General features: G+C 36.4%; 1 protein-coding gene across 1 annotated transcript in view; it reads right to left on the bottom strand.

Annotated features, from left to right (window-relative positions):
- The window catches only part of SCFD1 (sec1 family domain containing 1), a 142452-nt gene extending 131069 nt beyond the window's left edge, over positions 1-11383 (bottom strand). The window contains exons 1-2 of the mRNA XM_082618920.1: positions 11281-11383; positions 8261-8331 (exon numbers count right to left, since the gene is read on the bottom strand). Coding sequence (XP_082475046.1) covers positions 8261-8331; positions 11281-11371 — 162 coding nt within the window. The 5' untranslated portion in view covers positions 11372-11383. The remainder of the gene's footprint in view (positions 1-8260; positions 8332-11280) is intronic.
- Positions 11384-14086: the final 2703 nt, after the last annotated feature.

The following is a 14086-nucleotide window of genomic DNA, read 5'->3' as shown; positions in this document are numbered from 1 at the left end:
TTGAACGCCAGCATTTCCTTTAGAAAAGCTAAAAATCTTCCTGCTCCAGTTACAAAAGGCTGGATGTTATATCCTTCAAAAATCTTCCTTCCTTACACCTCAATATATCTGTATTATTAATCTTGTGATAGAGAAGTGATGGGTAGGGAAAGAATCTGACACAAATCTACACCCCAGAAATTCTCAAGTTATTTAATTCAAATGCTGAACATAGGCACTAGAAAGAATAAACAAGTATAGCTTATGCAAAGGGCAATAAGAAGATGACTACAAATAAACAGGAAGGAAGAGGAAAATGAGGGGACACGCTAAAGCTTAAATTATAAATCATTTTTCAGATGACTTTAATCACCTTTAGAGTTAACCCAAAGGACTTACCAGGACTCATGAGAGTTTTCAAAACATCCCAAACTGTAACCAAGTTCATCTGTTCTTGATTCTTACAAAGAGGTAAGTATAAACTGACTATAATCTAACAAGTTTAGATCTAATCAACTGTATTATAATCTCTTTGAAGAAAAAGAAACAGTGAGCATGAAGTTTAGAATGAAGGAGCTCAAAGAATAGGAATTTAAAAAGATTCTCCAGCATTTCTCAAAGGAAAAAGATTATAGATTGCTTTCTGGTCCAATTAACATTTTTACTGACAGTTTTATATATCATAAGTTAATGAAATGGCATTCTGGTTTACAGATAACTCTCTCATTAGTTGGTTAAAATGGACCAGTATCCCTAAGTCTGAGTAACCTTAAGAAAGCTTGCAAGATCAAAATTCTGGATTTGTAAAGCTAAGGAACAAAACTTCAACTGGAGTAAAGACCTATCAGTGAGGCCCCACCTAAGAAATCAGCTGGATTCTCTAGATGAATATTATTATCACTGCCTGTGTCATTCCATAAAATATTTATCAAAAAGGATTCACATTTTCTCCCATTCTGCAGGTTGTCTTTTCATTTTCTTGATGGTTTCCTTAGCTGTGCAAAAGCTTTTAAGTTTGATTAGGTCCCATTTGGAAATTTTTGCTTTTATTTCCTTTGCCTTGGGAGATTGATAAGAAAATACTGCTATGATTTATGTCAGAGAATGTTTTGCCTATATTCTCTTCTAGGACTTTTATGGTGTCATGTCTTACATTTAGGTCTTTAAACCATTTTGAACTTATTTTTGTATATGGTATGGGGGAATGTTATAATTTCACTGATTTACATGTACCTGTCCATCACTTGTTGAAGACACTGTCTTTTTGTATGTCCTTGCCTCCTTTGTCATAGATTAATTGACCATAGGTGTGTGGGTCTCCTACTGGGCTCTCTATTCTGATCCACTGATCTATTTGTCTGTTTTTGTGCCAATACCATGCTGTTGGATTATCGTAACTTTGTAGTATTGTCTGAAGTCTGGGAGGGTTATGCCTCCAGCTTTGTTCTTTTTTCTCAGGATTGCTTTGGCAATTCTGGGTCTTTTGTGGTTCCATATAAATTTTAGGATTATTTGTTCTAGTTCTGTGAAAAATGTTATGAGAGAAAATATTTGCAAATAATGCGACCAACAGTGGGTTAATATCCAAAATACACTAACAGCTCATACAACTCAATATCAAAAAACCCAACAACTCAATCAAAAAATGGGCAGAAGATCTAAATAGACATCTCTCCAAAGAAGACATACACATGGCAAACAGGCACATGAAAAGATGCTCAACACCACTAATCATTAGAGAAATGCATATCAAAACCACAATGAGGTATCGCCTCACATTGGTCAGAATGGCTATCATCATAAAGTTGACAAATAAATGCTGGATAGAGTGTGGAAAAAAGGGAACCCTCATACACTGCTGGTGGTAATGTAAACTGGTACAGCCACTATTGAAAACAGTACAGAGGTTCCTTAAAAAACTAAAAATAGAGCTACAATATGGTCCAGGATTCCCACTCCTGGGTATATATCTGGAAAAGATGAAAACTCTAATTTGAAAAGATATATGTACCCCAATGTTCATAGCAGCACTATTTACAATAGCCAAGATGTGGAAACAATCCAAGTGCCCATAAACAGATGACTGGTTTAAGAGGATATGGTATGAGGAGAAACAAGAAGAACTACAATCCTGCAGCCTGTGGAACAAAAACCACATTCACAGAAAGACAGACAAAATGAAAAGGCAGAAGCCTATGTACCAGATGAAGGAACAAGATAAAACCCCAGAAAAACAATAAATGAAGTGGAGATAGGCAACCTGCCAGAAAAAGAATTCAGAATAATGATAGTGAAGATGATCCAGGACCTCGGAAAAAGAATGGAGGCAAAGATCAAGAAGATGCAAGAAATGTTTAACAAAGACCTAGAAGTATTAAAGAACAAACAAACAGAGATGAACAATATGATAACTGAAATGAAAAATACACTAGAAGGAATCAATAGCAGAATAACTGAGGCAGAAGAATGGTTAAGTGACCTGAAAGACAGAATGGTGGAATTCACAGCTGCAGAACAAAATTAAGAAAAAGAATGAAAAGAAATGAAGACAGCATAAGAGACCTCTGGGACAACATTAAACACAACATTCACATTATAGGGGTCCCAGATGGAGAAGAGAGAGAGAAAGGACCCCAGAAAATATTTGAAGAGATTATAGTCAAAAAATTCCCTAACATGGGAAAGGAAATAGCCACCCAAGTCCAGGAAGCGCAGAGTCCCAGGCAGGATAAACCCAAGGAGAAACATGCTGAGACACATAGTAATCAAACTGGCAAAAATTAAAGGCAAAGAAAAATTATTGAAAGCAACAAGGGAGAAATGACAAATAACGTACAAGGGAACTCCCATAAGGTTAACAGCTGATTTCTCAGCTGAAACTCTACAAGCCAGAAGGAAGGGGCATGACATATTTAAAGTGATGAAAGGGAAGAACCTACAACCAAGATTACTCTACCCAGCAAGGATCTCATTCAGATTCGAAGGAGAAATCAAAAGCTTTACAGATAAGCAAAAGCTACGAGAATTCAGCACCACAAAACCAGCTCTACAACAAATGGTAAAGGAACTTCCCTGAGTGGGAAACACAAGAGAAGAAAAGGAACTACAAAACAACCCAAAACAATTAAGAAAATGGTAATAGGATCATATGTATCAATAATTACCTTAAATGTGAATGGATTAAATACTCCAACCAAATTGGAGTTTGCTGAATGGATACAAAAACAAGACACATATGTATGCTATGTACAAGAGACCCACTTCAGACCTAGGGACACATATAGACTGAAAGTGAGGGGATGGAAAATGATATTCCATGCAAATGGAGATCAAAAGAAAGCTAGATTAGCAATACTCATATCAGACAAAATAGACTTTAAAACAGAGAATGTTGGGGCTTCCCTGGTGACACAGTGGTTGAGAGTCTGCCTGCCAAGGCTGGGGACACGGGTTCGTGCCCTGGTCTGGGAAGATCCCACATGCCGTGGAGTGGCTGGGACCATGAGCCATGGCAGCTGAGCCTGTGCATCCGGAGCCTGTGCTCCGCAACGGGAGACGCCACAACAGTGAGAGCCCCACGTACCGCAAAAAAAAAAAAAAAAAAAAAAAAGAGAATGTTACAGGAGACAAGGAAGGATACTACATAATGATCAAGGGATCCAGAAGAAATAACAATTAGAAATACATATGCACCCAACATAGGAGCACCGCAATACATAAGGCAAATGCTAACAGCTATAAAAGAGGAAATCAACAGTAACACAGTAATACTGGGGGACTTTAACACCTCACTTACACCAATGAACAGATCATCCAAACAGAAAATTAATAAGGAAACACAAGCTTTAAATAACACAATAGACCACATAGACTTAATTGATATTTGTAGGACATTCCATCCGAAAACAGCAGACTACACTTTCTTCTCAAGTGCACACTGAACATTCTCCAGGATAGATCACATCTTGGGTCACAAATCAAGCCTTGGTAAATTTAACAAAATTGAAATCATATAAAGCATCTTTTCTGACCACAATGCTATGAGATTAGAAATAAATTACAGGGGAAAAAAAAACCCGTAAAAATCACAAACACATGGAGGCTAAACAATACATTACTAAATAACCAAGATATCACTGAAGAAATCAAAGAGGAAATCAATAAATACCTAGAGACAAATGACAACAAAAACATGACGATCCAAAACCTATGGGATGTAGCAAGAGCAGTTCTAAGAGGGAAGTTTATAGCAATACAATCCTACCTCAAGAAACAAGAAAAATCTCAAATAAACAATCTAACCTTACACCTAAACGAACAAGAGAAAGAAAAACAAACAAAACCCAAAGTTAGTAGAAGGAAAGAAATCATAAAGATCAAAGCAGAAATAAATGGAATAGAAACAAAGAAAACAATAGCAAAGATCAATAAAACTAAAAGCTGGTTCTTTGAGAAGATAAACAAAATTGATAAACCATTAGCCAGACTCATCAAGAAAAAGAGGGAGAGGCCTCAAATCAATAAAATTAGAAATGAAAAGGGAGAAATTACAACGGACACTGCAGAAATACAAAGCATCGTAAGAGACTACTACAAGGAACTCTATGCCAATAAAATGGACAACCTGAAAGAAATGGACAAATTCTTAGAAAGGTATAACCTTCCAAGACCGAAGCAGGAAGAAACAGAAAATATGAACAGACCAATCACAAGTAATGAAATTGAAACTGTGATTAAAAATCTTCCAATAAACAAAAGTCCAGGACCAGATGGCTTTATAGGGGAATTCTATCAAACATTTAGAGAAGAGCTAACACCTATCCTTCTCAAACTCTTCCAAAAAACTGCAGAGGAAGGAACATTATGAAACTCATTCTACGAGGTCATCATCACCCTGATATCAAAACCAGACAAAGATACCACAAAAAAAGAAAATTACAGACCAATATCACTGATGAATATAGACGTAAAAATCCTCAACAAAATACTAGCAAACAGAATCCAACAACACATTAAAAGGATCATACACCATGATCAAGTGGGATTTAGCCCAGGGATGCAAGGATTCTTCAACATATGCAAATCAATCAATGTGATACACCATATTAACACATTGAAGAATAAAAACCATGTGGTCTTCTCAATAGATGCAGAAAAAGCTTTTGACAAAAATCAACACCCATTCTGATAAAAACTCTCCAGAAAGGGGGCACAGAGGGAAACTACTTCAACATAATAGAAGCCATATATGACAAACCCACAGCAAACATCATTCTCAATGATGAAAAACTGAAAGCATTTCCTCTAAGAACAGGAAATAGACAAGGATGTCCACTCTTGCCACCATTATTCAACATAGTTTTGGAAGTCCTAGCCATGGTAATCAGAGAAGAAAAAGAAATAAAAGGAATACAAGTTGGAAAAGAAAAAGTAAAACTGTCACTGTTTGCAGATGACATGATACTACACATAGATAATCCTAAAGATGCCACCAGAAAACTAATAGAGCCAATGAATGAATCTGGTAAAGTTGCAGGATACAAAATTACTGCACAGAAATCTCTTGCATTACTATACACTAACAACAAAAGATCAGAAAGAGAAATTAAGGAAACAATCCCATGCACCACTGCAACAAAAAGAATAAAATACCTAGGAATAAACCTACCTAAGGAGGTAAAAAACCTGTACTCAGAAAACCATAAGACACTGATGAGAGAAATCAAAGATGACACAAACAGATGGACAGATATACCATGTTCTTGGATTGGAAGAATCAACATTGTGAAAATGACTATACTACCCAAAGCAGTCTACAGATTCAATGCAATCCCTATCAAATTACCAATGGCATTTTCTACAGAACTAGAACAAAAAATGTTAAAATTTGTATGGAGACACAAAAGACCCTGAATAGCCAATGCAGACTTGAGGGAAAAAAATGGAGCTGGAGGAATCAGGCTCCCTGACTTCAGACTACACCACAAAGCTACAGTCACCAAGACAGTATGGTACTGGCACAAAAACAGAAATATAGAACAATGGAACAGGATAGAAAGTCCAGAAATAAACCCACATGCCTATGGTCAACTAAGCTGTGATAAAGGAGGCAAGAATATACAGTGGAGAAAAGACAGTCTCTTCAATAAGTGGTGCTGGGAAAACTGGACAGCTACATGTAAAATGAAATTAGAACACTCCGTAACACCATATACAAAAATAAGCTCAAAATGGATTAAAGACCTAAATGTAAGACTGGACACCATAAAACTCTTAGAGGAAAACATACGAAGAACACTCTCTGACATAAATCACAGCAAGATCTTTTTGACCCACCTCCTAGAGTAATGGAAATAAAAACAAAAATAAACAAATGGGACCTAATGAAACTTAAAAGCTTTTGCACAGCAAAGAAAACTATAAATAAGACAAAAAGACAGCCCTCAGAATGGGAGAAAATATTTGCAAACGAATCAATGGACAAAGGATTAATCTCCAAACTATATACAGCTCATGCAGCTCAATATAAAAAACAAACAACCCAATCAAAAAATGGGAAGAAGACCTAAATAGACAATTCTCCAAAGAATACATACAGATGGCCACAGGCACATGAAAAGCTGTGCAACATCACTAATTATTAGAGAAATGCAAATCAAAACTACAACGAATTATCACCTCACACCGGTTAGAAAGAGCATCATCAGAAAATCTACAAACAACAAATGCCGGAGAGAGTGTGGAGAAAAGGGAACCCTCTTGCACTGTTGGTGGGAATGTAAACTGATACAGCCCCTATGGAGGACAGCCTTAAAAAACTAAAAGCAGAATTACCATATGACCCAGCAATCCCACTACTGAGCTTATACCCAGAGAAAACCATAATTCAAAAAGAGTCATGTATCCCAATGTTCATTGCAGCACTATTTACAATACCCAGGTCTTGGAAGCAACCTAAATGCCCATCGACAGACGAATGGATAAAGCACATGTGGTACCTATATACAATGGAATATTACTCAGCCATAAAAAGGAACATAATTGGGTCATTTGTAGAGACGTGGATGGACCTAGAGAGTGTCATAGAGAGTGAAGCAAGACAGAAAGGGAAAAACAAATACCGTATATTAACGCATATATATGGAATTTAGAAAAATGGCACTGATGAACCAGTTTGCAAGGCAGAAATAGAGACACAGATGTAAGGAACCAACGTATGGACACCAAGGGGGGAAAGCGGGGTGGGGAGGGGGGTGGTCGTGGTGGCAGGATGAATTGGGAGACTGGGATTGACATATATACACTAATATGTATAAAATAGAGAACTAATAAGAACCTTCTGTATAAAAAACAAATAAATAAAATTAAATTCAAAAATAAAATAAAATTTTTCCCAATACTGGGGAAAAAAAAAAAGAGGATGTGGTATATATATATATATATATATATATATATATATATATATACAGTGGAATATTACTCAGCTATAAAAAAGAATGAAATATTGCTATTTGCAGCAAGATGGATGGACCTAGAGAATATCACACTAAGTGAGGTAAGTCAGAGAGAGAAAGACAAATATTATATCACTTATATGTGGAATCTAAAAAATAATAGAAATGAATCTATATAAAAAATAGGAACAGGGCTTCCCTGGTGGCGCAGTGGTTGAGAGTCTGCCTGCCGATGCAGGGGACATGGGTTCATGCCCCAGTCCGGGAAGATCCCACATGCTGCGGAGCTGCTGGGCCCGTGAGCCATGGCAACTGAGCCTGCGTGTCCGGAGCCTGTGCTCCACAACGGGAGGGGCCCGTGTATCTCACACACACAAAAAAGAAAGAAACAGACTCACAGACATAGGAAACAAATTATGGTTACCAAATGGGAAAGGGAAGGGGGGGAGGGATAAATCAGGTGTACGGATTAACAGATACAAACTACTGTATGTAAAATAGCTACACAAAAGGCACTTATTATATAACGTAGGGAAATACATTCAATATATTGTAATAACCTATAATGGAAAATAATCTGAAAAAATTCTATATGTATAACTGAATCACTTTGCTGTACAGCTGAAATGAATACAATATTGTACATCAACTATACTTCAGTTAAAAAAAAAGATTCACAGTAATAAGCCATACTAAGTAAAAGTAAAATATTCAGGCATTACAACTAAAATGTGCTACTGTTCAGTATTAACAAGAAATTCCCTCCAATCACCACCAATAAGGGCTGAGAGAAAGAAAATAATCTCCATTAACATAAAGTCTCTTACCTTCCATACTGGTTCTCCAGTGCTGTTTTTAATATGAGGCACATTAAAATTCAACATACGCTTCAAAGCCACTGGAAATGAAAACAGTCTTATTAAATATTACCAATGTTTTTAGGATTTCACTTTTCCACCACACTTATTACTTATTACCTCAAAACAAAATGCACAAATCACTCTAGTAAAACTGATTAATCAATATAATGCTTATGTAGAAGTAGGGTCAGGCTTTGTAAGACAGTTTCATCAACAACTAAAGGGATATTGTCTGGGAGATTTTCTAATTTAAGCATCTTTGCCCAGATTAAAATGTGAAAGATGTTCAGGAAGAAGCCTTTTCCATGTCTCCCGATGATACCACACTACATTTTATATAGATGCAAAAAGAAATTGTCAGTCACGACCTTGCAGTGGCCTTGATAGATAACTGGTGTTGTTGTCTATTTACTGTATGGCTGAAAGCATAGATTAAGATAAGTTTTTCTAAAAACAAAAATCCTCTATGATATGTTTAATTGGTTCATATTTAAAGGTTTTAAAACCTAAATACAGCAGATCTATTTTTTAGTTATCCTGGAGTTCATTCTATGGCCAATTTATCCTATCAGATTCACTAGTGAGACTTTCCTATAGATGTGGTAGGTAACTGATAACTCCTGCTTAAAAAATATACAATTCTATAATCATAGCAGTTACGCTCTATGTCTTATAGTATTTTGTGGTTTTTACTGCTCATCTGTTCATGTGTTACAGAAGACTCAGAAATATTTTCTAAGGGAAATAAAAATCTTGATACACTTTTATGTGAAGTTGAGACGGCCAAATATTCAAGGGAGGGTAGTAGTTATCTGATTAAATGTTTAAATGATTGATAACCCTAAAATCTACTTGGTTCATTTTTAAAAAGCATTTGGATTAGGTTTTATTAAGTAATACAGAATAATCTACAAGCTAAACACCTACCAGAGAAGATAATAATACTCAAATCACCTGTGTATCAATTTACAGCATATTCACTCACTAGAAAAACTTCTATTAAATGCTTATTTCGTGAAGCAGGTTAAAATAATAAGAGATTGCACTTCAGTGATATATTTATATATGTATAGAGATACAGAGGTGATTTGTTGGTAAAATGTTAGTACCTAATGTCCAGCCAATAATATACATCGCCCATAATTTAGACCTACTTCAGAAGCTCACAGATGTTACAACAGTTCACAGAGGACACCTACGAAGAATCACAGCCTGTGGTGCATATGAGTTCCAGGTGCATGGTGTTCTCCAGAGCTTTGCTAACTGAAAGAAGCCCTTATCAGCAGATATTCCCACGTTTGCCTTCTCAGCACCATCTTGGTGAATTTCCCCATTTCTGAGCCTTGGCTAACTTGTTAACAGGGATTCTGACACAATGGATTTGTTAATAAAGTACATGACCTAAGACTCAATTGTGATTTATTTCCCAAAACATTCTCAATAGGCATCAGGGAAATGTTTACTTGTCCTACTATAGCACATAGTTTACCTTTCTCTCAAAGTAAGACAGAACTCAACTGGAGTACTAATTTGATAAACCTGGCATAACCTATGTAGTAATGACGTGAAATCTTGCTACAATGAAGTTTATTTCTGCAGAAATCCATATTATACTACTAGACTTTAACATTCTACAAAGTTTCTGCATATAAAAATTACTACCATCCAAATTTCATTTTTCAAAAAGCTCCTTTGTATTTTGTACAGTCTCCCATAACATGTTATTTTTTATTTTAATATGTAGTATGACCTAATTCATTGAGGTTCATTAAGCTGTCAGAACCATACTGCAAAGACAAGTGGGGCTTCTATTTGCTTACACAGATAAAATGAATGGCAGTTATTTCCCAAATTTTATTTGGACTTTTATATATTTAAGTTACAACTTATTTCATCTGATAGCTTACACTACATTATCTATTGGGGAAATGCAGAACACAACTCATTATGCGCTGTGTCGTTAGTAGATTGAAGTCTATCATTAATTTTTCTTTGAATTGCAAAGGAAGGAATCAAGTACAGCCAAAATCCTTTCTGTAGGTCATGTTAATTGTAACCAGTTATATTCCTATTCCGATTTATATGCAAAAGAACATAATTAAAAGAGACACAACTTCCAAATATGCAAATTCTTAATGGCTTATCTCTATTAGCTTCTCAGAATTAACAGTATGCCAACTTTCAAGACAATTAGGTATAAACCAAGTTGCCATCAGAAGTTTCCAAAAAATAAGGCAAAACTAAAATTATCTAAGGTGGAAAAAATATCAAAGCTCAAGGGAAAGAATATGTATTTTTTAAAACCATACTTCACGGTATAAATGGAAGTTATATGACCAAGCTCTGTTAAACATTAATAATGCGTAGTTTAAAAACACTAATTTAACAATTAAAATGGGAAAGGTATTAATTCATTCGTTTTGCCATTCTTATATCCCATTCCCGCAAGCTGAAGACGGAAATCTTTATCACAGGAGTTTCTCCTCAGGTACCCCCAAAGACTGGTCCACAGGAGAGAAATGGCAGAATGTAATTTGCTCTGAAAAGAGCATCTAAATTTGTAACTGTGGTGTAAGTGCCGGAAAATGAAACTCTCAACATTAAAATGTGAGAGAACTTAACCACGCGCAGAAACAAACCCGAAGACCACATAGGTGGCAAGGGCTGGAAATGCCAGGTGCCAGATCTGGTCGCCATGGCCTTTTGAGGCCCAGTAGGAAAGAGACAAGAGCAGGACCGCAGCAACCCGCTCACCCCTGAAGCCCCTTCTCCGGCACCACATCTGAGAGCCGAGTTCTCAAGCTAATGGCATCTCTTCCCTAAAAACTCAAAAGGGGAAGGTCTCTCCATGGTCTGAGAACGGGATTAAACTATTGGAGGTCTGTCTCCGAACTGCACGCACGCGACCGAGTGAGGGCGACAAGAAGAGGAATATGTTCTCACCGCAAGCACAAAACCCCAGGGAAGAGAAGGGAATAAGTCGGTACCTGTTTGTCTCTCTCGAATACTGGCTGCTGCGGCCGCCGCCATCTTGGCTCCCACCATACACTGCCCGGCTGGAGAGCGGAGCCCGATCATGACGTGGCCGCCCCGACCGCCCCGGAAGCAAAGATCGGAGGGGCGGGACCATAGAACGCCGAACCCCGCCTCCTCCAGGGTGACCCTCCCATACTCTCAGCTCTCTCCACAAAACTTAAGAGACCCAACGTGGGAATAATACCCGAACACCTGGCAGTGTTTACTTTCCAGCGGCGTAATAGTAGGAATTTTTATCCTGTCTAATCAAGCCACAGCTTCTCAAAGGGTAGCTGCTTTAAAGTGAGCTCTTAGGGCAGGAGCGTGTTGTAGTGCTAAGAACCTAAATACTGAACTGTTAGTTTGGTCGTCTACAGATCTCTTGTGGTGATAATAATCTAGGAGCTTAAGGGTCACAGGACTAAAGTAAATGAAGCTCCTGGAACAAAACTGGCACTTAAATGCTAGCTCCCTTTTCTGTTTCCCCAGTGCAGCAGGAGGGGTCTCCCGTTTGCTCCTTTTCTGGGAAACAGGCAGCTTCGGAGCATTGCTCTAATCAGGCAGATTTCTTGTCTGTTAGGCAAAATGGTCTAGCTGCATGGGGTTGTTTTGCCTACATGGACACAAGCCAGGAAGGCGCAAAATGGCAGTCTGTATTTTCCTTTTAGTAACTGCAAAATCACAAAACATTACTTTGGCAGGGGGTGTAAGTGGATAGTGCAGGTGTCTTAATGTACACTTAAAGCCATGTGACGACAAAATGTATCCAATATTAATGATTTCTAATTTAATCCATAGATTTTTTTTTACTGGATGTCAAAAAATGGACACAAATCATTTCCCATATGGTCAACAGAGTTCACTTAGGATATTGCATTAGTTATTGAATATGTTCATTCTGAAGCTTCACCAAATTCTGAAATGAAATTAGAGACCCTGTGTCTCAAAAACTGGTTTGAAAACTTAACTTTTCGAATTTATGAGAAATTAAGTTACCCCAACGATTACATAAAGAGCAAAATTTTTAACCAAAACACAAAAGTTTATTTTTATGAAACTTAAGACAGGTGATCTCATTCTTAATGCCATTAGGGAACACCCTAGAACTGGACCTACATTCTTTTTTTTCCTTGTGTAAATTTTTTTCACCTTTTTTGAGGGTATAATTGATAAATTTGGCAACATATCTGAAACGTACATTGTGATGATATGATATATATGTATACATTGTGAAAGAATTCCTCCCACTTATTTACCACATCTATCATCTCACACACACACACACACACACACACACACACACACATATATATATATTTAATTTTTTGGTGAAAACTTTTGAGTTTTACTCTCTTAGCATATTTCAATTATACAGTAAACTACAGTCACGTTATATATTAGATCCTCAGACCATACTCATCTTATAGCTGATTTTTTACTGCTTCCTATATATGGAATAAAAAAAAGAAAAGTGGAATCACCAATGAACTAGGTGTGTTGCAATTAAAACAGAAATGACAGCTCCTGCCCTATGGGAAAGTTCTACTTAATTTTTTGTCTTCATGGAATATAAAATAAACAGGCTTTCCCACTGTCAACATCTGAGAGCCCAATCTTGTTCATTTGTTTACTTCTACTTTCAAATGCAAATCTATCTAATCATTTCAGAGCTCCAGCATAGACCTCCCAAAATATATGACTCATATGACATAGAACACTAAGGCATGTTTAACATTTGTGTACAGTATATACATTTGAAATGATATAAACTGTCCTGACCAAGGAGTGCACATAGTGTGGGCAAACAAATGTATAGGAAATATATGTCCCACAGAACAGTGGCAGTAAACAAACAGCCCCTGTAATGCTAAGACTGAGTAAGGTATTTGTAATGTGTTATTAGAATAAGGAAAGAATTAAACTATGGCTGTTAGAGTGTTAGTTAACCTAACTTTTTTAGCTGTTTAACTGACTCTACCTATCCAGATTTTTGGCTAAAATAATATAATTATTCTGGCAAACTATTATTTTACATTAGGGGATAGATAGTTTTAACAGAGAATACCTCAGAACAGCTCATCCAAGAGAGGTTCCTACGTGTCAGCTGATAAACTGCTTGCAGGATCTCTCAAATGGGGAAAGGATCTATTATCTACACAGTATATTGTCAGAATCTTAACCTTGTTAAATCCTAACAAGTTACTTGATTTAGTTTATATAAGCACTTCACATTTAGTAGCAGAAACACATTTAGAAAACTTCATTATAAGTGTCATGTATTTTTGTTGTATCTGAAGTCTTTTTAAAAAAAGGGAAACTAGGCTGACATAAACTATCACCTAACATAATACCTGGCATACAGTAGATATTGGAATATGTTTGGCAATTTGAAAAGATAACAGTCAAAATGAGAACTTGAAAATAGGATTTCTTCAAAGCAATCCAAATTTTCCTAAACTATACGTAATACACATTCAAGTAATCCATCAATGTGTTTTTATGCTTTACATTGCATAACTTAGAGCATAAACCTAGTTTAATAGCTTATTGTAAAATTAGCAACAAAGCTGTGATAAGCACTATATATAAGAATTACACATTTATAAATAGAATCTTGTTCTAATCATTTTCTTATAATGATTGAATGTAAAAGGCAAAGTCACCGAGAAAACTTACCTATTATATTACACTCTCCCTTACTGCACATTTAGCATTGAGTACAAAAGTTCCAAGAGCTTCCATATAATTAGGGGAAAAAATTAAAAGAAGTTTGGAATA

This window comes from Mesoplodon mirus (genome assembly GCF_964341445.2).
Source record: "Mesoplodon mirus genome assembly, chromosome: 4".
NCBI classification, from domain to species: domain Eukaryota; kingdom Metazoa; phylum Chordata; class Mammalia; order Artiodactyla; family Ziphiidae; genus Mesoplodon; species Mesoplodon mirus.
Note: the sequence above shows the minus strand (reverse complement) of the source record. Positions and strands in the feature narration are given on the sequence as shown.